Source organism: Mytilus edulis, chromosome 1, assembly GCF_963676685.1.
Source record: "Mytilus edulis chromosome 1, xbMytEdul2.2, whole genome shotgun sequence".
NCBI classification, from domain to species: domain Eukaryota; kingdom Metazoa; phylum Mollusca; class Bivalvia; order Mytilida; family Mytilidae; genus Mytilus; species Mytilus edulis.
In genome coordinates this window covers 109,189,341-109,212,142 of record NC_092344.1, presented here as the reverse complement: position 1 = coordinate 109,212,142, position 22,802 = coordinate 109,189,341, and the positions used below count along the sequence as shown (strand labels likewise).

The 22,802-nt window shown below is 31.7% G+C and overlaps 1 protein-coding gene across 2 annotated transcripts in view; it reads left to right on the top strand.

Annotated features, from left to right (window-relative positions):
• LOC139517446 (nucleoprotein TPR-like) overlaps nucleotides 1-22,802 on the top strand; it is a 59,698-nt gene that overhangs the window by 332 nt on the left and 36,564 nt on the right. For both annotated transcript variants that reach the window (XM_071308493.1, XM_071308484.1), the window contains exons 2-18: nucleotides 7,773-7,877; nucleotides 9,374-9,447; nucleotides 9,771-9,867; nucleotides 10,157-10,260; nucleotides 10,552-10,665; nucleotides 11,058-11,282; nucleotides 11,434-11,521; nucleotides 12,621-12,689; nucleotides 13,510-13,581; nucleotides 14,795-14,880; nucleotides 15,537-15,629; nucleotides 16,148-16,252; nucleotides 16,529-16,636; nucleotides 17,248-17,378; nucleotides 21,244-21,345; nucleotides 21,622-21,706; nucleotides 22,616-22,672. In XM_071308493.1, the coding sequence (XP_071164594.1) occupies nucleotides 7,773-7,877; nucleotides 9,374-9,447; nucleotides 9,771-9,867; nucleotides 10,157-10,260; nucleotides 10,552-10,665; nucleotides 11,058-11,282; nucleotides 11,434-11,521; nucleotides 12,621-12,689; nucleotides 13,510-13,581; nucleotides 14,795-14,880; nucleotides 15,537-15,629; nucleotides 16,148-16,252; nucleotides 16,529-16,636; nucleotides 17,248-17,378; nucleotides 21,244-21,345; nucleotides 21,622-21,706; nucleotides 22,616-22,672 (1,715 nt within the window). The remainder of the gene's footprint in view (nucleotides 1-7,772; nucleotides 7,878-9,373; nucleotides 9,448-9,770; nucleotides 9,868-10,156; nucleotides 10,261-10,551; nucleotides 10,666-11,057; nucleotides 11,283-11,433; nucleotides 11,522-12,620; nucleotides 12,690-13,509; nucleotides 13,582-14,794; nucleotides 14,881-15,536; nucleotides 15,630-16,147; nucleotides 16,253-16,528; nucleotides 16,637-17,247; nucleotides 17,379-21,243; nucleotides 21,346-21,621; nucleotides 21,707-22,615; nucleotides 22,673-22,802) is intronic.

The following is a 22,802-nucleotide window of genomic DNA, read 5'->3' as shown; positions in this document are numbered from 1 at the left end:
CTTTTGAAATAACCACAATGGCATTTCCCAGCTCCTTCTGTTCTCTACCATATTGATCATAATAAAAAATCCTAGTAGCCAACACATTTTGTCGACAAGTAATATAAACAAATCTAGTTTGTTAGGATAGGGCCAGCGGAGTTTTAGTCCGAGTTTACTATGACGTCCTTTATTTGCGCATATTTAGACAGTTTTCACAGTGACCCATCTATTCTGGCACATAGGGGTAAAATGTAGATTTTGGCTGATACATTTAACTCTGAAACCAAAGCATTTACTGCATATGCAACTATTCCAGTCATAATTAGGTTCGATAACTCTGTATGTGACTGGTTTAATTAGGATTTTGTAAAATGTACTGGTTACGTTACCCATGTAATGATTTCAAGAAATATATATTTCACCTTTGTTACCATCCATCCGTGGTTTCCTTTTGTTAATATTAAATATTATCATAAAATAATTTCATAAACAATCGTATAATATTAATATATATATTAGGTCTTGTCAAAACTTACATCGTGATTAGGCCACGTTGCCATGTTTATTTTCTTTGATCACAATGACTTAATTAATTAATATTTCCACAATCTAGCTTTATCCTTAATTATCATACGAGTTACAATGACGTATCATATTTAATTGCAATACAAACAGTTACATCTTATTGAATTATTTGCATTTAGAAAATAAGTGTCTACGTTTGAAAATTATTTGGTCGCCATTCTGTTATATATAACTTCGAAATTTTATCATAACAAATAGCATGTATCCAATTTAACAGAAAGAAAGAATGTTTAATTCTATGCTGCATTTAAGGTAAGACAATTTTTCGATTTTCATGGTCATGATGGTACAAATCTTCAAAAATATATATTCCCATGTCGCCCAAGCTATCAATGTACATGTAAACTGCTAACTCTTCATTTTGAGTGTGAGAGACTGTTTCTAATAAATATATTGAAAATCATGTGAAAAAAGAAATTTCTTAAGTACAAAAAGACACAGTTTGATAAGTATTTGAAATATTACTTTTTGATTTATAACTAAATGAATACTGGCATGTCGTGTCGTTGTGAACCTCCAACAGTGGCCGCCATTTTGAAAATATTGCTGAAGACTGCCAAAATATGAACTTTTCAACCAAATTTTGACGCATAAAGTTTAATACCTGAACTGATATGGTTTGTGGTTTCATTTAAATGAATATTTTGTCAATCTTTTTAGGGGTTGGGAGGATATAAGTAACAATAAATAAGTTGAGAAAATTTATTTTACAAAAGGTCCCATTGCAATTTCATCAAGTTTTAACGAAGATGTCAACGGAGGCTGTGTGGCTATGTCATCTCAATTTTTAACCGGATTTTTGTGACAAAAATGTCGGTTATTGATTTGGGGATGTACGGCGGGCGGTCGGGCGGGTGGTCGGTCGGGCGGGCGGTCGGGCGGGCGGGAATCAAATGTTGTCCGTGCATTAACTCATGAACCGTTCAACCAAAGCTTTTAAAATTTTAATATGTTGTTACTGACAACTAAATGAAGGTCAAGTTCAATAATGGCGATTTTTGGGATACGATTGCTTTTAAGCAATCTGTAGACTTCTACCGTTGACTCGGGGGCTCATTCCCTCACGTCAACCGTTTTATTCTAAACATTTAGCAACATCTCAGATTCTTATGATTGTCTTGCTTTAAAAGGTAAAAACAAGCAAAAGGATTGAACATAAACAACTTTCCTGTAATGTTCTTCTCATAATCTTCATGTTTGATTTTTCCGTTGACTTATATGCGTGTTTTTAACAACACGGAAAATCAGAATTAAGCAGTATTTATATTTAGTGTTTTTATAAATTTAGAAACACGTCAGAGGGAATTCCCCAGTTTTGATAAATGCGAGAGTTCTTTGAATTTCGATAATTCTATTTCTGTCATATAAGAACTGAAGTGGAGTTTTCTATATTTTACCGTTATGAAACTGATACTGTACTCTCATATAGAAATTGAGACTCATTCGTCTTATCATAAATTAAATAAACGTTCTTGTTCCAAATCGCAAATCGCGGGTTTGTTTATGTATTAATGCGCATGCGTATAGTTTTCTTGATTTCAAGGGGTATCAGATTGAGTGGTTGTTCTGGATTCCCCGCTTACTAATTAATTTGAAACTCATTCTATGTCTTCTATCTCTGCCTGCTACTGAGGGTTTAATATTGTTGTTGCATAATTTAAAATCATATGCATCATTTAAATTAAAATCAATGAAGTTTTACTTATAACACCCCTTTAGCCGAAATGGAGTCTTCCATATTATCGTTTCGAGTTGTCTCCCTTTCAGAAGTATTTCCCGTCAAAATCGTCTCAATTTAAACAGAGGAGTGTACGGAAGGATTCATGCCCACTGACCAAAAGGAAATTAATAATTAAAGAGTTAGAAATGGGGTTCCTCCTAGAATTAACGGTGATAAGATACGAAGTAATAGTCCGAGATTACTGGGTACAAGTCAAATCGGCACCTGGTCAAATTGGCACCCATAGAAAAAAGTCAAATCGGCACCTATTTAAAAGTCAATTCGGCATCCAATAATATTTGATATAATATATGGGACTGGGAAATGGGGTTCCTCATAGAATTAACGGTGATAAGATACGAAGTGAAAAGTCCCGAGATTACTGGGTACAAGTCAAATCGGCACCCATAGAAAAAGTCAAATCGGCACCTGGTTAAATCGGCATCTAGTCAAATCGGCACCTATTTAAAATTCAATTCGGCATCCAATAATACTTGATATAATATATGGGACTGGGACTATTTAAGTTTGTAATTTAAGTATACTAGCATAAAAGTCCCCCATGGTCCCAGCTTGTCTGGCAAATCAGCCGTTGGACATCAGAGTAATCTCGAACTATGAAGTGAAATACCTTCTCTCTCTCTCAGTGACTGCTGTGGAAAGTAAACTTGGAATTGATAGCACACAAATAAAACACAATAAGTACATTGCTCCTACACTTGTATCCGGGATTAGCTATTTTTAAAGTTGAGTGACTATTCAGATTTATATTACCTTTGCATGTGCAGTTGAATTAGTTTTGAAAATAATACTATCCAGCTGTACCAGGCCTTGCGGTCATAAAACTTTCGAGTCATTTTTTTTGTACTCATACTAAAAAGTCAACCAATGAAATTGCTTGATTTCTTGTTTCGAGCATGATTTTTGTGCTCCAAGCACTGAGCAAAGTTTTACGCCTTCAAGGCCATAGTCCAAATAATTATGACGTCTTGGAAGGCTATCATATTTTTTTTTCTTTGACGCCTTACTTCGACGTCGAAATAAAGCGTCAAAGAAAAAAAATATAATAGCCTTTCAAGACGTCATAATTATTTGGACTATGAAGGCCAGGGCTGCCAAAAATGCGTGAGACTCACGCATGTTCATGCTTTTTTGCAGCAGTATCCTTGGATCAATTTTTTCCTCTTTTTGGCCAAATCTCACGAATTTGCTTAATGAAAAGTTGGCAGAACTGCTATATATGTGTCAATGAAAACTATATGGCAATCGTATCCCTCAGAGCATTCTGCTCTTTGATGACTTTTACCGTTCAGGAGTTATGTTTCTTGAAAGATTGAAAAATGGAGTTTACAGTCGTGTCCGTGCATTTACGCATGAACTGTTCTACCTAAGCTTCCCAGATTTTAATATGTTGTTACTGATGACAAAATGGAGGTCAAATTCAATAATTATGGCGATTTTGACTTTTACCGTTCAGGAGTTATGGTTCTTGAAAGATTGAAAAATGGAGTTTCCAGTCGTGTCCGTGCATTTATGCATGAACTGTTCTACCTAAGCTTCCCAAATTTTAATATGTTGTTACTGATGATAAAATGGAGGTCAAGTTCAATAATGACGATTTTGACTTTTACCGTTCAGGAGTTATGGTTCTTGAAAGATTGAAAAATGGTGTTTCCAGTCGTGTCTGTGCATTTTCTCATGAACCATTCAACCAAAGCTTTTGAAATTTTTATATGTTGTTACTGATGGCAAATTAAAAGTCAAGTTCAATTATGACGATTTTGACTTTTACTGTTCAGGAGTTATGGTTCTTGAAAGATTGTGAAATGGCGTTTCCATTCACGTTGTTGCATTTACTCATGAACCATTCAATCTAAGCTTTTCAAATTTTAAGATGTTGATACTGATGACAAAATGGAGGTCAAATTTGATATTGACGATTTTCACTTTCACCATTCATCAGTAATGGTTCTTGTGATATTGCCAGGACACAAATAAATATTAATAAATCCGGTTTGCTGTCGTTGTGACAGCCTCTTGTCAAACTTATTTCGAAGAACGAAATCACATTTCTGAACTGAAACTTAAAATATATTTAATTGTAAAAATTTATTAACTGTAAAATGCGGGGTAGGGAGGGAAAATATACATTATAACAAAAAAGTTATGACCATTTATCTAAATACCCCGTTCACTTTCATTGAAAATCAATTGGCCATTAATGATATACAACTTAAGTGTAAAAGTTACATGATGACCGAGATAGTTGGATATGGATTTAGAGAAAATCTGACAAGGGGTTAAATTGCAAAGTAAGATCTACAAATAAGTCAATGTGACCAAATTCGTCCGTTGACCCCTGAAGGAGTTATTGCCCTTTATAGTCAATTTTTAACAACTTTCATTAATTTATTAAATTTTTGTAAATTTTTTACCATATATTTTCCTCTGTAACTAAATGGCAAAGTGTATTATAGATAGAGAAAATTGTAAGTAGCAAGACCAGGGCTCACACTACTTCAGAATTATAGGGAGAAGTGACTTCTCTTTTTGAAACTGATAGGGAGAAGTGGTGAGATTTGAAAGAGAAGTGCTCATTCGCGCGGGTGCGCTACAATGTTTGGATTTTACAATAGTATAAAGGGCCATATGTAAATAATGTTCTTTTTATGTTGTTCAATTCATATGAGTAAAAAATTACAATTAAAGTAACATTTGAAATTAAAAGGTTCTTGTGAGAAACTACCAACTAAATATCTAGCACTAAAAAAAAAAATTTTATTTAAAAAAATGTAAAGAAATTATATCAATTACAATTTAATTAAAAATTATCTTGTGTATGAAATTCAGTGTTTCTCATAAAAAAAATATAAAAGTTATTAAGCTGGGCCATAATATATTGATATTAGTATAATAGTCTCAGAGTTAAGCAACTTTAATCAATAGTTTAAAACATTCATAAAAAATATAGGGAATTATATACACCAATCAATTAGATGTAACCAGGGTTTCCGCTGGCGGTCGCCATTTTCGCAATTTGCGAAAAAATAATAATTGTGGCGATAAAAATTCGTCATTTGCGAAAGAATTTGGCGAAAGAAATATATAAACCGATTTATTTTCCTCCATCTTGTTTATTTACTTTTTTTCGAGTTTCTCGGACTTTACCCGATCAGACAATACTCGGAATTCACCTTGACCTCATTAAGATTTAGACAGAAAATCAATAATCAGCTGATTGCATTTTAAAGATATCGACAACAAAGGACTAATTAATAAAGGTGTTGATTGAATTGTTTCACAAAAGGATATGGTCAAATGGCTTCCGCTATAAATGTCACATACAGAATTTATTTACATCTTTGCGACGCACGTGTTTGAAGAATCTCTCCCTTTAAAGATAGTTTTGAAAAGAAAGCTGTTGTTGTGACGAAAATTGTTCAAAAGCAAGAAAAATATCCGATTTAAAACTTTAATCCTTTTATCCTTTGACTTTAATTAAGTCGTTTGAGTGACACATGCACGTGTTTCAAGCATAGTTGTACGTCTCAACTTTTTCATTTACGATAGTCAAGAAAAGAAAACTGCCGTTATGAAAAAATCTATCCAAAAGGCTGGGAACAACCCCTCGAATGAGAGTAACCCTTCAATGTAATGACTACACATGAAATGAGGGATCAATTTCATGTGATAAAAGCTTTTGTTTTGTTGTAAAAATTACTTCTTAGTACAAAAGGGCATAACAGGAAAAATATATTTATGTTACTTGGCGAAAAAAATAATAAAGTGGCGAAAAACATATTGTTTTGGCGAAAGAGGTGGCGAAAAAAATAATTGACCCAGGGGAAACCCTGGATGTAACCAAAAGTCTCTTAATGCGTGTGGGATGCGTAATTTTCCCCTTTGGGATCAATATTCTTCTGTCAGCTGTTCCATCCGTGCGTCCGTAGTAATTATTGTAAAAGTACGGATTTCGGTCATAGCTGGTCCTGTTCAGATCCGTAGTTTAGAAATTGGTCAATGGCGGACGAATGCAAGAAAATTTACAAAAATAAACGATGTTTGACAAGTTATTTGGAAAGGAACATGACGGTTTTAATGCAATAAATGGATTAAACATTTACTGGAGGCAACTTTTATTACGTTTAAATGAAGTAACAAACTTATTTTGCCGCCGAAATTTAGGTTGATGTACGTTTTCGAGTAACAAGCATCGGAACTTGCAAAAATGCACGAAGTGATAAAAAGTTTTTTTTTTATCAAATAACCTGAGACACACTGCGAAGACAATGCTTCAACCTCTTTTCTAAAGATAATGAATAGTTTATGTCTGAATTTCTTTAATTATCAGAAAAAAATTGATGTTTCATCAACTTGGTAAAAATTGAAAATGTCCGATGACGGAAGCGACTGAAAGCGACTTTCGTCAAGAACAGGGCGACTTGTTTTCGCTTTTGGGGGTCGGGGAAAGCGAAGTGACGGTCGGGAGGGCGACTTCTTCGCCCAAGTCGCCTGGTAGCGTGAGCCCTGAAGACTGTTCAGTAAAGTAAGATCTACAAACACATCACCATCACCAAAACAATCCATCTGTGTCCTTTGTTTAATATGCACATAGACCAAGAGCCTCTAGTTTGTTTAAGCCTCCTACTTCAAAAATTACTGAAAGCCCTGTACAATATTTTTATACTGTATTAAAAATGTATGTACCAACACAATAGGATATTTGGTCTTAAAGTTAGTTGCCCTGTTTGGCAAAGGCTAAACAAAAACTAATTTTTGAATATATAAATATATGCAATACGCTGGATTTTCTCAGTGTGTTGAAGACCCTTTGGAGGCCTTCTTCTGTTTTCTGGTATATGGACAAGTTGATGTCTCTTTGACACATTCCCCATTTCCATTCTCAATTTTAGATATATAACATATATAACCCATAAAAGATATTAAAATAACTCAATATTTATGTAGATAATGATTTCAGTCAAATATAAATCAAAGAGTGAATTATTCAATTGGAAAAAAGGGTATTATTTCATTGAATATTGCAAATGATGAAACAGAGAGGTTAAATGGGAGTGATTCTATTTTTTAAAACATTGTACAACAACAAAACAAGTTTGGTGTCCTCTAAAAGTTATCATTTAAGTTATGTGTACTTAGGGACCTAAAAAGAGCTAAATTGGAGTCATGGTCTCATTATTTATTTCAAAACTCAGAGTTTTTAGCATGTAGTTGTCTTTCTTGACTTATAAATGTGTGGTTTTTTTCTTCTGAAATTAAATAAAAATATGAGAGATTGCACACTGTATTGTGTATATAACTTTAAAAAAAATACTTGGTAATATACATATTGATTAAAAAGTTTGGAAATGGCATAATTAAAACTAAATGTTGACAAAGTGTATGATTTATTTTGTCTTGAATTTGTAAGTTTATTCATGTAGGAAATGTACATATCTTCATTTGACATACTTTGCCATTGCAGAACAGCAGTATTTTGATGTAGAAAAACAACTAGTTAGCAGTAATAATAAACTAGAATCAGAAACTTCTACAAATGCAGAGCTTAAGGACACATTGGCACAGCTGGGTAAGTACAGTAACAAAACAAAAAAAATAATATAAGGATTCACAAGGGTTTTCTTTTTTATAAATTAAATGGTTAAATCAATAGAACACTTTTGATTTTGTCCATCACCGGAAAAAACTCTTCAATTATGACGCCTTTGTGACGTCATTTACCAGATAGGGGGATCACCTGTATCCCTGCACTATTAACGTTCATCAAGCGTCTTAGTGATCGTTATTGTGCAGGATAAACTAGAAATAATGTTTGTTCTGTAGGAACTTAATCACAATCCCTTAATGACAGCTGTGCTGAAAGACAACTTTGAGAATGCAAAAAATTTGTGCAATATAGCTTTATAGTTTCCAACAACTCGCTCAACATTGAAACGGAAGAGACAATGCCCCTAAACGCAGGAATGATGTTTCACTAAAACTAGAGTTTTTGATGGAAATGCATCAAGCTCGAAAGTTGACTATTCAATATGCAGTTATGGTAAAAAATATGTTTTGGTCTGTATTTGAACAGTAAAGTGAAACTATTATATCATACAAACATAAAGATTGCTTGGAGTTTGAGAAACTATTTATTCTAGGAAAATGCCAAATATATACATGTTCACTTAATTTGATAGCTATTAAACATCAAGTTGGTTTTAACATAATATGTGCAGATCAGCAGTAATATTCTTGCAATGTAAGATGGTTATCACAAATATGTCAAGATTATAAGAATTCAATTTATTATGTATGAAGTAAATTATGAATCCTTTAAGTTGATAATAATTTTGAGGTTTAATTATGGCAACAGAACAAGCCACTATAACACCAGAAAAGATCTTGAACATTCTATAATGTGTGAATGTCTGAATATAAATGTATAATGACAAGTAATATTTGATTTTGTACATTTCTTATACTCATATCAAAACATTCATGTCATAAATATAATTGTACCTCTAGGTTATCATTTCTTATTGAAACAATTGTTTTGTGTGCTGAAATATTCAATTTGTAAAAATATACATGATATAATATTTATAAAACATGCTTTCATGTACTGTTAAACCACTGTCCCAGTTTAGGTGGAGGGTTGAAATCCCACTAACCTGTGTAACCATGCCACATTCTGTAAACATTTGCCTGTCCCAAGTCAGGAGCCTGTAATTCAGTGGTTGTCATTTGTAAATTATGCTGTTAGTTTTCTCGTTTGAATTGTTTTAAATTGTCATTTCAGGGCCTTTTATCGCTTACTATGCAGTATGGGCTTTGTTCATTGTTGAAGGGCCGTATGGTGACCTATAGTTGTTAATTTTTGTGTCAAGTGATCTCTTGTGGAGAGTTGTCTAATTGGCCTTCATACCACATCTTTTTTATATTTCATGTATATAATACAATACATTATAATGAAATTGAATTGAATGTGATGATATGAATTGTTGTACATAGTAAATGCACCATATGATGTTTTACAAAGAAACCAACTAAAAAAATGTATGTACATGTCAATTCTTTACACAGAGCAAAAATATAAAGAAGTATCAGAGAAATTCACAGAGCTTGGAGATACACAAGAAGGAAGTCTCACATCACAGGTAAATATGCTGATGGCCAAAAACTCAGATATTTGAGATCCAGATCTATATTATGGTTTTGTTTTAACTTGATTTTAAAAATATTTTATATGTAAAAAAAAAAGGTTTTTAGAAAAGATTTCTCAAAATAGTATTCCATGCTTACAATATTCATGATATTGATCAGAATTACCACAAGTACTTTTGTGTATATTTTTCGAGGCATTTTTTAATTCATAAGCTTTCTTTGAAACGCTGATAGCATATAATCAAAACAATATTTTCTGACATAAAGAAGAAAAGAAATTTGTCATGTGTTATGCATATGTTTCTATTTTAATTAGTTGCAACTTACAAGATCCAATGAACAGCTTGAAGCAGAGAAAAGAGATCTTACTGTGTTATTAGAGAAAAAGAATAAAGAATTAGACCGATTAAATGGTATATCAATTTACATTTATTAAAAAGCTATATTTATAAATTCTGACACCATTTCATGATAATAAGTTAATACTTTTTATGTCTTATTGTCTTATTGATGTTCCATATTTGGATACATTTATGATGTTGTGTCACTTGGAACAGCTTACCATATCAAATTAGTATTCGTATAATCCACAGTCATCTACAAAAAAATGATCTAGCACAAATTAGAAATAAAGCAATGTTTAAATATGTATTATAATGGTATTGTATAATATGAACAGTTGATTTTATCATTTTTTTGTAGATGAGTGGAAGGATTTCACAGAGAAGTTGTCGAAGGCTAACACAGCCAAATTTGAAGCACAAGCCAAGTTATCAGACATACAGAGTAGTATGGTTACCATAGAGGTAAAAATAGAGGTTTTATGACTCTAAAAAAAAATGCATGCGTCTAGACTTCATTATGTATTGATAGGAAAATTTATATAACATGGGTTTTTGAATTGAGCTACATGTACATGTAAGCTCATACTTATAATTATAAGTTGAAGTAAAATGTCTATGCTGAATTATCCTTTACCAAATATGTTTATCTTAGAGTTCCCCCAAAAATGTTTTAAATGATATTTAGGACATGCAGTTTAAAGCATTGTGGCACAATGTATTTTATAAAATGTTTTCTTTTTATTATTTTGCTAGTTTCAATCAAAAAGATTACAACAGGAGAATGAACAGATGAAAGGACAGATTGATTGGTTAAATAAGGAACTTGGTGAAAAAACAAAGGAATTAATGAATAACAGGAAAGAGCAGGTATTGAAATATGTGGCATACTTTTGTGCTTGGATTGTAACGCTTGTGTTTGGCCTGTAATTCATCAGCAGTTAAGTACATGTAGAAGTTTTTAAAATTGAATTTAGTTTAACAACAGTGAAGATTTTCAACATATAGACTTCTATATCTCTGAGTCATAAGAAACATAAACTCCTTTAAGGATTTATATTATCTTCAAAGTTTGAACCACTGGGCACTATATATTTGAATGAATTTTTGGATTTGATATATTGGTCAAGGATCTTTGATCTCTGCTATTATTGTATATTCACCTCTGACAATTAAACACTTATTCAAGAGTTTAGCATATGTTTTATTTTCATAGAAAATATTACCAATAATTTAGTTTAACTAAATGTCCTTTATTTCAGTCAAGTAAATTGATAGACATACAGACACAATTAGAGGAGAAGACAGAAGAATTAAGACAGTTAACATGTTCTATGGAAACTCTAAGGAAAACCAACAGTGATCAGGCTCAGAGGATAGATAAACTCATTCAGAAGTCCAAAGATGTGTGTGATTCGCAGATCCAAAGTGAGGAACAGTTTAGACAGGAGCTGGAGGCCAAGTCAAAACTGTCAGAACTTTACAGGGTAATTTTGATAAAATTACTTTGTGACAAAAATAAATTGTGTAACACCTAAAGAAATAACAAATATTAATACTAGGATTTTAATATTTGTACATGTAGTCATATAGCTAGACTAAAAAAATGATTTACATTGAATGTTTTCTCTTTTTCAGACTTCGGCAGAAGAAGCTGAAGAAAAAATAAAGGAATTAAGTAGAGCTGTAGATGAACTACAGAAATTACTGAGGGATTCTGCAAATGGTACGCTATAGTTCTTTATTTCCTCCATGATCAGTTTATAGGGTTTCAACTGTAGGTGTTGACTAAATAAACACTCCTGCACCTAGATCTTGATTATGATACCTCCGTAAAATCTCTATTTAAGATGCATATTGCATGAATTGACAAGAAACAATGCTATGCTAACTTTTGTATATAAATTTTCATAATGATCAATGGTATATCATAATGATCAATGGTACACAAAAAAATTATATGATAGAAAAAGTAATAAAAAAGATGAAAAATGAAAATATGAGTACTTGTGTTCATGAAGTTATACTAAAAAAGATATTTACACTGTTTTCAGTCTTCAGGGAATCATGGTAAAATGAAAATTTATGTCTTCTGAAGTTATTTACATTGTTCTAATTTCATTACTTGTCCCATTGTGTGCACTATGGTAGTGTTTAATCAAGGAGATCATTACACCATGTTTCTTATGTTTGATTAAATATACTAGACATTTTTAACCGGATTTTTGTGACAAAAATGTAGGTTATTGATTTGGGGATGTACGGCGGGCGGTCAGGCGGGTGCAACCAAATGTTGTCCGGGCATTTACTCATGAACAATTCAACCAAAGCTTTTAAAATTTTAATATGTTGTTACTGACAACATAATGAAGGTCAAGTTTAATAATGACGATTTTGACTTTTACTGTTCAGGAGTTATGGTTCTTGAAAGATTGAAAAATGGCATTTCCAGTCGTGTCTGTGCATTTACTCATGAACTGTTCAACCAAAGCTTTTCAAATTTTAATATGTTGTTACTGATGACAAAATGGAGGTCAAGTTCAATAATATCAATTTTGTCTTTGACCGTTCAGGAGTAATGGTTCTTGAAAGATCGGAAAATGGCGTTTCCATTAATGTTGTTGCATTTACTCATGAACCATTCAACCTAAGCTTTTCAAATTTTAATATGTTGATACTGATGACAAATTTGATATTGACGATTTTCATTTTCAAGGTTTATCAGTTATGGTTCTTGTGATATTGGCAGGACACAAATAAATGTTAATAAATCCGGTTTGCTGTCTTTGTGACAGCCTCTTGTATATTTTATTCTGTTTTTTCAGATCATACTAATATGGAAAAAGAAAAAGATAATGAGATTGAAAAACTTAATAAAGAAATAGAGGATCGAGGTAAATATAGCTTAATCTAAAAAGAAGAAAAGGAAGGACACTATTAAACTTTCATGCTGGTAGGAATTGTCTAAGTTTTAAAAATTATTTATAGGTTTGTAGATTTTTTTCTTTATCTCAACTGACCACTGGAAACTCATTTCAAATTTAATCATACAAGAATAATATCAGATTAGAACTGATGCCTATCTTAATCTAAGTATACCTTAATGTTTAACTTTTTTTAAATCTTACATTTACTGAGATTGTATTTTTAGAATGAATTTCATTATGTATAAAATTATGTATAATATCTACAATCTTATATAAGGAGATTTTGTTATTTTACAAGCATGGCTCCACTAAGGGCATGCACCTTTAAAATTACTACATCTAAAAGATTTAAATATTGAATTACATAGATTGATAACAATTTAAAACACACTGTTAAAGTTCTGACGAAACAATGTTCATGTATATGTAGAATTGAGCTAATGATATGATGATTCACTAGGCAAGTGTTGCTGAAATAAGTGTTGATAAATATGAATGACTGTATTAATTAAAAAAAGTATATAATAATAAATTAAAGATATTATATTGTCTACTAAAGAAGATTAGCATGACTGCAAACCTTCTTACCTCAACAGAAAGTTAGAAAGCATTATTGTGTCAAACAAATTTTTAGCCTTTTTTATAAGAATCACTCATTGTTCAAGGCTGTTTAGTGACCCATAGCCGTTAATTTCTGTGTCATTTGTTTTTTATTGAGAAGAGTTTGTCTCATTATCATTCATACCACATTTTCTTGTTTATATTGTCGTATTTATTTACCATGTAGAGAGTGGAATCAGGCTGTTAAAGCAAGAGTTGGTGAATGCTAATGACCTTATTGATGCAGCAAGGAAGAAAAGTAAGTATTACAGTGGAACAATCAGTTTTGTATATGTTTAATTTATAATGATGATTTTGATGTATTAGAATAGCTTAAAATGACGTAAAATATAGTTTTATCTATTTTAAGGAAAATGTAAGAAATATGTGAAATATAATACTATGATAGTCCTATTATTTTTCTTTTCCAATCTTTTCACTGCAATGCTTCAGTTATGATACTAAGTTTTAAAAATTTTAAAGATCAACTTGGATTTTTAACCGGATTTTTGTGACAAAAATGTCGGTTATTGATTTGGGGATGTACGGCGAGCGGCCGGTCGGGCGGGCGGCAATCAAATGTTGTCCGTGCATTAACTCATGAACCGTTCAACCAAAGCTTTTAAAATTTTAATATGTTGTTACTGACAACTAAATGAAGGTCAAGTTCAATAGTGGCGATTTGACTTTTACTGTTTAGGAGTTATGGTTCTTGAAAGATTGAAATATGGAGTTTCCAGTCGTGTCCGTGCATTTAATCATGAACTGTTCTACCTAAGCTTCCCAAATTTTAATATGTTGTTACTGATGACAAAATGGAGGTCAAGTTCAATAATGACGATTTTGACTTTTACCGTTCAGGAGTTATGGTTCTTGAAAGATTGAAAAATGGTGTTTCCAGTCGTGTCCGTGCATTTACGCATGAACTGTTCTACCAAAGCTTCCCAAATTTTATTATGTTGTTACTGATGACAAAATAGAGGTCAAGTTCAATAATGACGATTTTGACTTTTACCGTTCAGGAGTTATGGTTCTTGAAAGATTGAAAAATGGTGTTTCCAGTCGTGTCCGTGCATTTTCTCATGAACCATTCAACCAAAGCTTTTGAAATTTGTATATGTTATTACTGATGGCAAATTAGAGGTCAAGTTCAATAATGACAATTTTGACCTTTACCGTTCAGGAGTTATGGTTCTTCAAAGATTTTAAAATGGTGTTTCCATTCACGTTGTTGCATTTACTCATGAACCATTCAATCTAAGTTTTTCAAATTTTAAGATGTTGATACTGATGACAAAATGGAGGTCCAATTTGATATTGACGATTTTCACTTTCACCATTCATCAGTAATGGTTCTTGTGATATTGCCAGGACACAAATAAATATTAATAAATCCGGTTTGCTGTCATTGTGACAACCTCTTGTTATTATTTCTATGCAGTTATTGAACCATATTATTATTATTTTACCAGATGCCACAGACCAACAAGTGGACTCCATGTTTCCATCAGCGGCTGCCACTAGTAAATATTTAAAATCTGGCATGACATTAACACAGGTAAGATATAAGATGTGCACATAGCAGCTATTAGCTGATCTCATTACAATATAATTATGCATAAAGCTGGTACTTTACTCCTAAGATAAACATGTAGTGGCCTCCTTACAGGGTAGGATGAATATAATCACAAGAGGTATCTGTATAAGTGAAATATTTCTTGATAACACATGAGTTTTATTAGACTATTCTGTTTATCAGTGTTACATAACTTTACAGGGAGATAACTCTGTAAAAATCAGCTTATTGTTTGATTTTTTTATATATTTGTCAAAGGGTCAAAGTAAATATGTTGTCAAAATTTTATGAAAAATAAACAAGCCAAATTAATTTTAGTTAAGGTTTTTGGTACCACCTGAAATGGTTGTATTATTCATTTGTAATAATTTGATAAAAAGTAACTGCCTTCTTATGATGTTGACTTGGAAAAAAACCCCAATAGATTCTAATTACTGATCACACATTTCAATTTTTATGAATAAAATAGGCCTGAATGTGGATAAAGGTGTATCACACTTGCATAAACAAAAGTAGATACAGGATAAACATCATTGAGGTATAAATACAACCACAGGTGGTACAGGTTTTAACTGAAATAACACTCGTTCATCAATCTTGACAAGTAGTATATAAGTATTATACATTTTATATAACAGATATACAATGCATTTGTGAATGTATCTGACGAACTTATGTTAGAGAAAGAAGAAAACAAAAGACTGCAGCAATACTTGGATGATATACTTCATGTGAGTTATTCTTCTAAAGCTTTTTAAAATACAAGTGGTTGCTTTTTAGTAAGAATTTATTTCCACCCTATTCTTTAGTCTAGTTCTAGTGTTATAGTTATTAAATGATAGGTGCTCATTGGACAAGAATAAAATGTTAAAATACAGTTGAAGATATCCACATGGTTTTCAAAAATAAGTATAAACTCACATTGTACAGATAGTATGAAAAGGTTACATACAGGTGATTTTGAAAAAACACTTGAACAAGGAGTAAGATCCAACACTAAGTAAATACCAAAACATGAAACATAATGTCAAATGAATGTGCTGTTTCTGTCTTTGGAGGATCAATATTCACAGTTATAATATTTTTACAAGAATGACAAGTATGGTTATCTTTCTCAGTTGACATACCTTGATTTAGTACAAAGTTGACTTGTTTTATTAAGGATTCAATCAGTTCTTAGTGATACCATGTAAAACATTAGTGTCTGCGTAGTTATAAATTTTGAATTTGATGCTTATCTTTTGTACAGGAAATAGAAGAAAAGGCACCAGTCCTAAAGAAGCAGAAAGAGGATTATGTACAGGCTTTACAAAATATTGATCAGTTGACCAAACAGTTAGATAGTTCATTATTGGTATGTACAATATTGTACATTGTATTGACCATTTTAACATTTATATAGTTCAAAATGGTAAATACTCATTGGTCAGGTTCATTTATACATATCATCAATAGCCATGCTCAGCATTAAATCTTGATTGTTTAAGTGTAAAGAAGTGCTTACATAAGTAGGCTTTATTAAAGGGAGACATGCATTTGATTCCAAATAGGTTAATTAACGAGATTGAATTCAACATTTTGTTTTAAATTAAAAAAATAAATATTACATTATTCTGATGTTTTTTTGCAGGAAAATCAAAATTTGAGATCAGAGGCAGATGAGAGTATCAGAAAATTTAATCACATGCAGAGAGAAAATCACAAATATCAACAACAAATGTTAGATCTGTCACATCAGGTAGGCTGTGTACCATAAATCTTTGAAGGCTGTTTATAAAAACATTGTTTTCAGTCTTATGAAGAATTCTGTCATGGGATATAATTATTATACATCAAAATGATTGTTTGTAATAAATTCTTACTCCTCAATCAGTTGTGCCTGTTGAATTAGTGAATTATTAAACATTTATACATTATCAGGGCCCTGCCAAATCGTGAACACCCTATAGTAATCTGTCTGTCTGTCTGTCGGTAACAAATTGTGTCAGCTCTATATCTAGAGAACCATTATGATTTCAAAGTTTATACTTGACATGTATATTAACCAACACCAGAAGGTGTGTCAAAATTTATGAATAACTTCTAAGGTCAAAGGTCAAGGTCAAAAACTTGTTCAGTTGACAACTCCATGTCCTATAGTATCGATAGTGTCTGCTTTATTTCCCCAGAACAGTTATGATTTAATGTTCTCTGGTAAAGTTACAAATTCTTTACCACACGTTATTCACAGCAGGGCCCACAAAGATGACTCGCAACTCAATGATGTCTAGTTTTGTTAGTTTTAGTAAAATTTGACAGTTTATTTTGTCTGTTTATGATACAATGACGATATCATTTATTTACACCTAGGTTCAGTTCTTAGTGAAAGAGATAGAGGAAGTCAAAACTGGAAGAATTGTAAGGTCAGATGATGACAATGTATCATCATCAGAAATCAGTAGTTCATGTGAAGCAATATCATCTAAACTTGTCACTTTTAGGTGAGTAAGAGAAATTGTCAGTTCATCAGAGACAATACTATCTACCTAGTTACATTTGGATCATTAGTAGAACATGTCAGTTCAGTATGCTATATTATTTGAAACTAGATACTAGATTAAATATCGCATCTTGTTATATTACATCAGTTAAAAGAATGTCAGTTCCTCCATGTTGTATCATCCAAATTTTTCACATGTAGGCCATTGATCATAGAATAACTAATTGAAGATTTCAAATATAGAAAAATATTTAACAACTGGCAGAACAACACATTAATTAATTCAATCTTTCATCAATTTGTATAGAGCTAGAGTTAATAGTCAGTATTTTTCAGTCCCAATATTTTTCCCTACTTGAATTTTTGGAAAATGACGCAGTCATTGTTCCATTACTGGCGACCTGAACTTCATTACATTTCTCTGCCTACCGCGCTTGGTTTCGTATTTACTATTTTCTATACAAACTGGAATCTGCTTGTGTTATCATTAATTATGCATGAGAGGTCATTGTGTAGTAATCAGCCAGGAACCAGTTTACAAACTAACTGGTTTCTGCTTGTATTCCACTACACTTGGACAAAGTGTTGTAGTTGGACGGGAACCAGTTTAAAATTTGTAAACTACAAAACGTAATCGGTTATTGTTCATTCCGTTTTGGTGTTTCATACCGACTTTTATGGTTTAAATAAGCTTAAGACCCTTCAAACATTAATGTGATAGGTATATTAAAGACTGTTTTACAAAAGGATGGAACTGTTTTGCTTTCAAAGTCGTACTATAGTGATATCTGTTATGTACGGATTTCCACTCTCACCGGTTAATTTCTTTTTTTACACGTGCTTTTGAAACTTCCTGTTTAAACATCGCAAGTTTTAAAATTGTTTTTTGAGTGAATTTAACTTATTTTAACAATCATGAAGCGTTCCAGAATCATTTTCAAGCAGTTTCGTCTTCTCTTTGATGATGGAAAATAGGTTTTTCTCAAGAAAATACCGCAAACGATCGCAGAGGAATTGAAACGTACAAGTCAAGTCGGCACCTGGTTAAATTGGCATCTAGTCAAATCGGCACCAATTTGACGTCAATTCGGCATCCAATAATATTTGTTATAATATTTTCTATTCAATTAATTAATAACTGTTTCCAAGTACATAGTGAATATGTTGTTGTGTATTTAGGTAAACAACGAAACCAAAGTGAAATTATGTTGTTGTGTATAAAGGTAAACAACGAAGCCCTTACCCAAGCTGTTGTTTTAACAATTAGACAATTATTAAAAAAATAAAGTAAAGTTTAAAAAGCATTAAACAAACAATCCTGTAAAATGCTCAACTGGTTTAAATAATGCATAAAAATATCCAATATCTCATGTATTAGTCCAAATAATTATGACGTCTGGCAAGGCTATTTTATTTTTTTTCTGTGACGTCTTCCTACGAAGTTCGTAGGAAGGCTTTCGTAGGAAGGCGTCCCAGAAAAAAATTAACATAGCCTTGCGGTCATAGAAAGGTGTCCCAGAATAAAATTTAAAAAGCCTTGCCAGACGTAATAATTATTTTGACTACTCATATATATATCATTAAAAATACACCAAAAATGTTGAGAAAAATAAATATATACAAAATGTACAATGAACACCCAAAAATGTGAAAGTTAGTATTTAACTCTTTTTGCTTAAATACTGAAAAAAATTCTGGCAACCCCTTACTTATTTTTACTCTTTTTGCTTAAAATACTGTTAAAATATATATTTAACATGGGTGACGAATTGACTATATCAGGTGTCGATTTAACCAGGTGCTGATTTGTCCAGGTGCCAATTTAACCAGGTGCCGGTTTGACTAGAATTCTTTGACAAATGTTTGAAATTACCTGAGTTTCATTAGACCTTTGATAACAGTAACAAAAAGATTATTTACTTAATATTTTGTGGTATCAGGTCTGCTCGCGCCTAATACACTTTCGCACCTTGCAGGTTCGCACCTCGCACGTTTGCACCCAAGGTCCGTTCGCACTCTACTGATTCGCGCTCAATTTTAATTCAAATTCAAGTTGAATAATTGGAAAATCATGATTGTTGTTTTAAATTGCTTTGGTGTAAATACTTAATGTATTTATAGCTTGGTATGAGTAAAACATTGAAGATTTTAAAGGAAAAACACAAAAGATAATTGTTTTTAACAGCTTGGTCCCTTTGATCTGAAACAACGAAACAATAAAATATAGGAACCAAAATATAGCAATCCACTATTATAACCAAAACATGATAAAATCTATTCAACACACAGAAAAAAACATAGTCAGAATCTCACTTCATTTTGAAAGAAGTCAATGAAACAAAGTTATAGCAATACACTAACCAAAACATGATTAAGAGTTATTCAACACAAAATAAAACGTTGACAAAATACCACTTTAATTAGAAAGGATTATTATTATTTTTAACAATACGCTATCCAAAACATGATTAAGATTTATTCAACACAAATAAAAATGCTGTCTCACTTTATTTTGAGACAATGACAACAATTATACTTATAAGAAAACTCTTGCTTACAGAGTTATTAAACACAAAACCAATTAAGATTGGGTGCGAACATTTAGGGTGTGAAAGTGAAAGGGGGCGAACATGAGTGGGCGCGAACGGACCCGGATTCAGACTATGTACCAGTGAGAAATATACAAGCCTTTCTACGGTATTTATTTGTACAATTCAGGTAGTCTTGACCTATTCATTTGTCTTAAAAAAACAGCCAGTTGTCACCTTCACTTCACACACACACATATATACAAATATCAATTATATGCTTACGAGACATGTTGCATTGTTAAACTAATTACGGTATGTGAAAATCAAGACTTGCATAAAAACTATCCCAATATTAGAGACAGTGGCGTCATTTTTCTTCAGAGCTTTCAGCTCTTTGATTATACCCCACCTATGATAGTAGAGGGGCATTATGTTTTCTGGTCTGTGCCTCCGTTCGTCTGTACGTCCGTTCGCTTCAGGTTAAAGTTTTTGGTCAAGGTAGTTTTTGAAGAATTTTAAGTCCAATCAACTTGAAACTTAGCACACATGTTTCCCATGATATGATCTTTCTAATTTTAAAGCCAAATTATAGTTTTGACCCCAATTTCATGGTCCACTGAACAAAGAAAATGATAGTGCGAAGTTCAGGTTAATGTTTTTGGTCAAGGTAGTTTTTGATGAAGTTAAAGTTACATCAACTTGAAACTTAGTACATATGTTCCCTATGATATGATCTTTCTAATTTTAATTCCAAATTAAAGTTTTGACACCAATTTCACGGTCCACTGAACATAGAAAATGATAGTGCGAGTGGGGCATCCGTGTACTATGGACACATTCTTGTTTCTATTAGTTATACCTTCATTGACCATGGGCTGTTTAATGGAAATAAAGTTAAAAAAAAAACAAGAATCATATTTTTCTACACATACCCAATATTTGTTTTGATGCAGCTTCAATGTGTTAACAACAAACACTGTTGTAGGATGTCAGAGGAGTGGAAATATGTGTTTTTTTTTAATTAACTGGAATAACACTGTTTCATTACAACCAATGTAATAAAATAATCAATTCAACACATTTCAATTTTTTTCACTTAGGAGATCGTTTAATCATGCAGGGCTATAAAACTGTAGTTATGTTTTAATTTACTTCAAAGATGTGTTACCCTCTCTCTTTCTGACATCATGCATTTCAGCTATAATAGCTTATTTAGCAGAAAAATTGAGATTTTGTTTATTTGAATAAATGTACCACTATGACAGTAATATGAATTTTATAATAAATGAATATTATATTTATAAAATTTCAATATGTTTGTATACATGTCCACAGGGACATTGAAGATCTACAGAGACAGAATCAAAGACTTATAGCTGTGATACGAGAACTGAGTGAGAAGAAAGAAGAAGAAGAAAAACTAGCCACAGAATCAAAGTAAATTATCTGTTGTACTATGTTTTACACAGTTTATTAATTGATGGCTGTTATATGTTTTGTTTTTATTAAAGAGAGTATGGGAAAAGTTTTATTGAAATATTTCACAAGGAATTTTCTAAATTTCAAATATTTGGCAGAATACAAATGATTTAATCTTATTTTTTTGCATTTACATGGGGATAATTTCAAAAAGAATAAGATTTAAATTGTACAGATAGGTTCATGTTTTTTATATATCAGTTTCTAGAAATATCTTATTTTTTACAATTCCAGAACAAAGGAACTAAAAGATCAACTTTATATTGCACACAATGAATTGAAAGAGCTAAAGATGGCTAGAGATAGACAGCAAGAGATGGTAATTCATTATTATCAAATGTATTTTTAGAAATGATGTGTTAAAATTTTATATTATACTTTACGTTAAAATGCCATATTTTGATTGGCTGATACAAGGGTGTTAATTTACTCTATCACATAGCTGAGAGGGTGACAATTTTTTTGAATGTTACCCTCTCGTCTAGACCAAGCAAAACCGATAGTTTAAAGGACAATGCATTGACTTTATATCAAGTAATTAAATACAGTGCTAAAACTCTACGTTTTGGCTCAGATTTTATTATTGGACTGTCAAAATAAAAAAATAAAACATCTTGAATAACTTTTGTTATTTTTTTCTAACACCCGTAATGTTGCTATGTACGTGACGTCATAGAAAATACTTTTCAAATAAAATTAATCTGTAAAAGACTATAATGAAAGGACATTCAGTATAATAAATTAAATAACACATAGCTGGGAGTGCGATAGAGCAGATTGGTACCCCTCGAAAAAGCATTGTCAACCTTGGCTTCGCCGCAGTGGACAATGATTTCTTGGGGTAACAATCTGCTCTATCACCCTCTCAGCTATGTGTTATTTATATAATGAAACATAGTTAAGATAGATATATATAGGGAAAGCTCACTAAATAACTACAGACAGCATTAATACATATAGTTTTGTGTGTACTCAATAATATTTTAAGGTCTCAGTAATGGATTGGAAAAGGCAATACACAATAGCAAAGTCTATTATGCCCATTACATAAAATACATGTATAGTTCTATATGTTCTGATTGCTAATTTTAGGTCTTGATATAAAATTAAACAACAAGACACAAAACAACAAAATAAATATGACTATTATTGATATGCTAAAGATTTTGTTATTGTTATTTGTTATTATCAATTTAAAATGTAAATTTCTCATCTTATTTTTTTATAGGTTGAAGCTATTGTTAATCAGAGAGATATGTACAAAGTTCTAGCACAAGAGAGTGCAGTGAGTTTTAACTAATCCTTTATTATGGGGTTTTTCTGTACATTATTGTAGTTTACAAGATTCAAATATGATTTTGTTTCTTTTATATTGAACACTTTCCATAAAGTTTTCTTAATATAAAAAAAAAAAT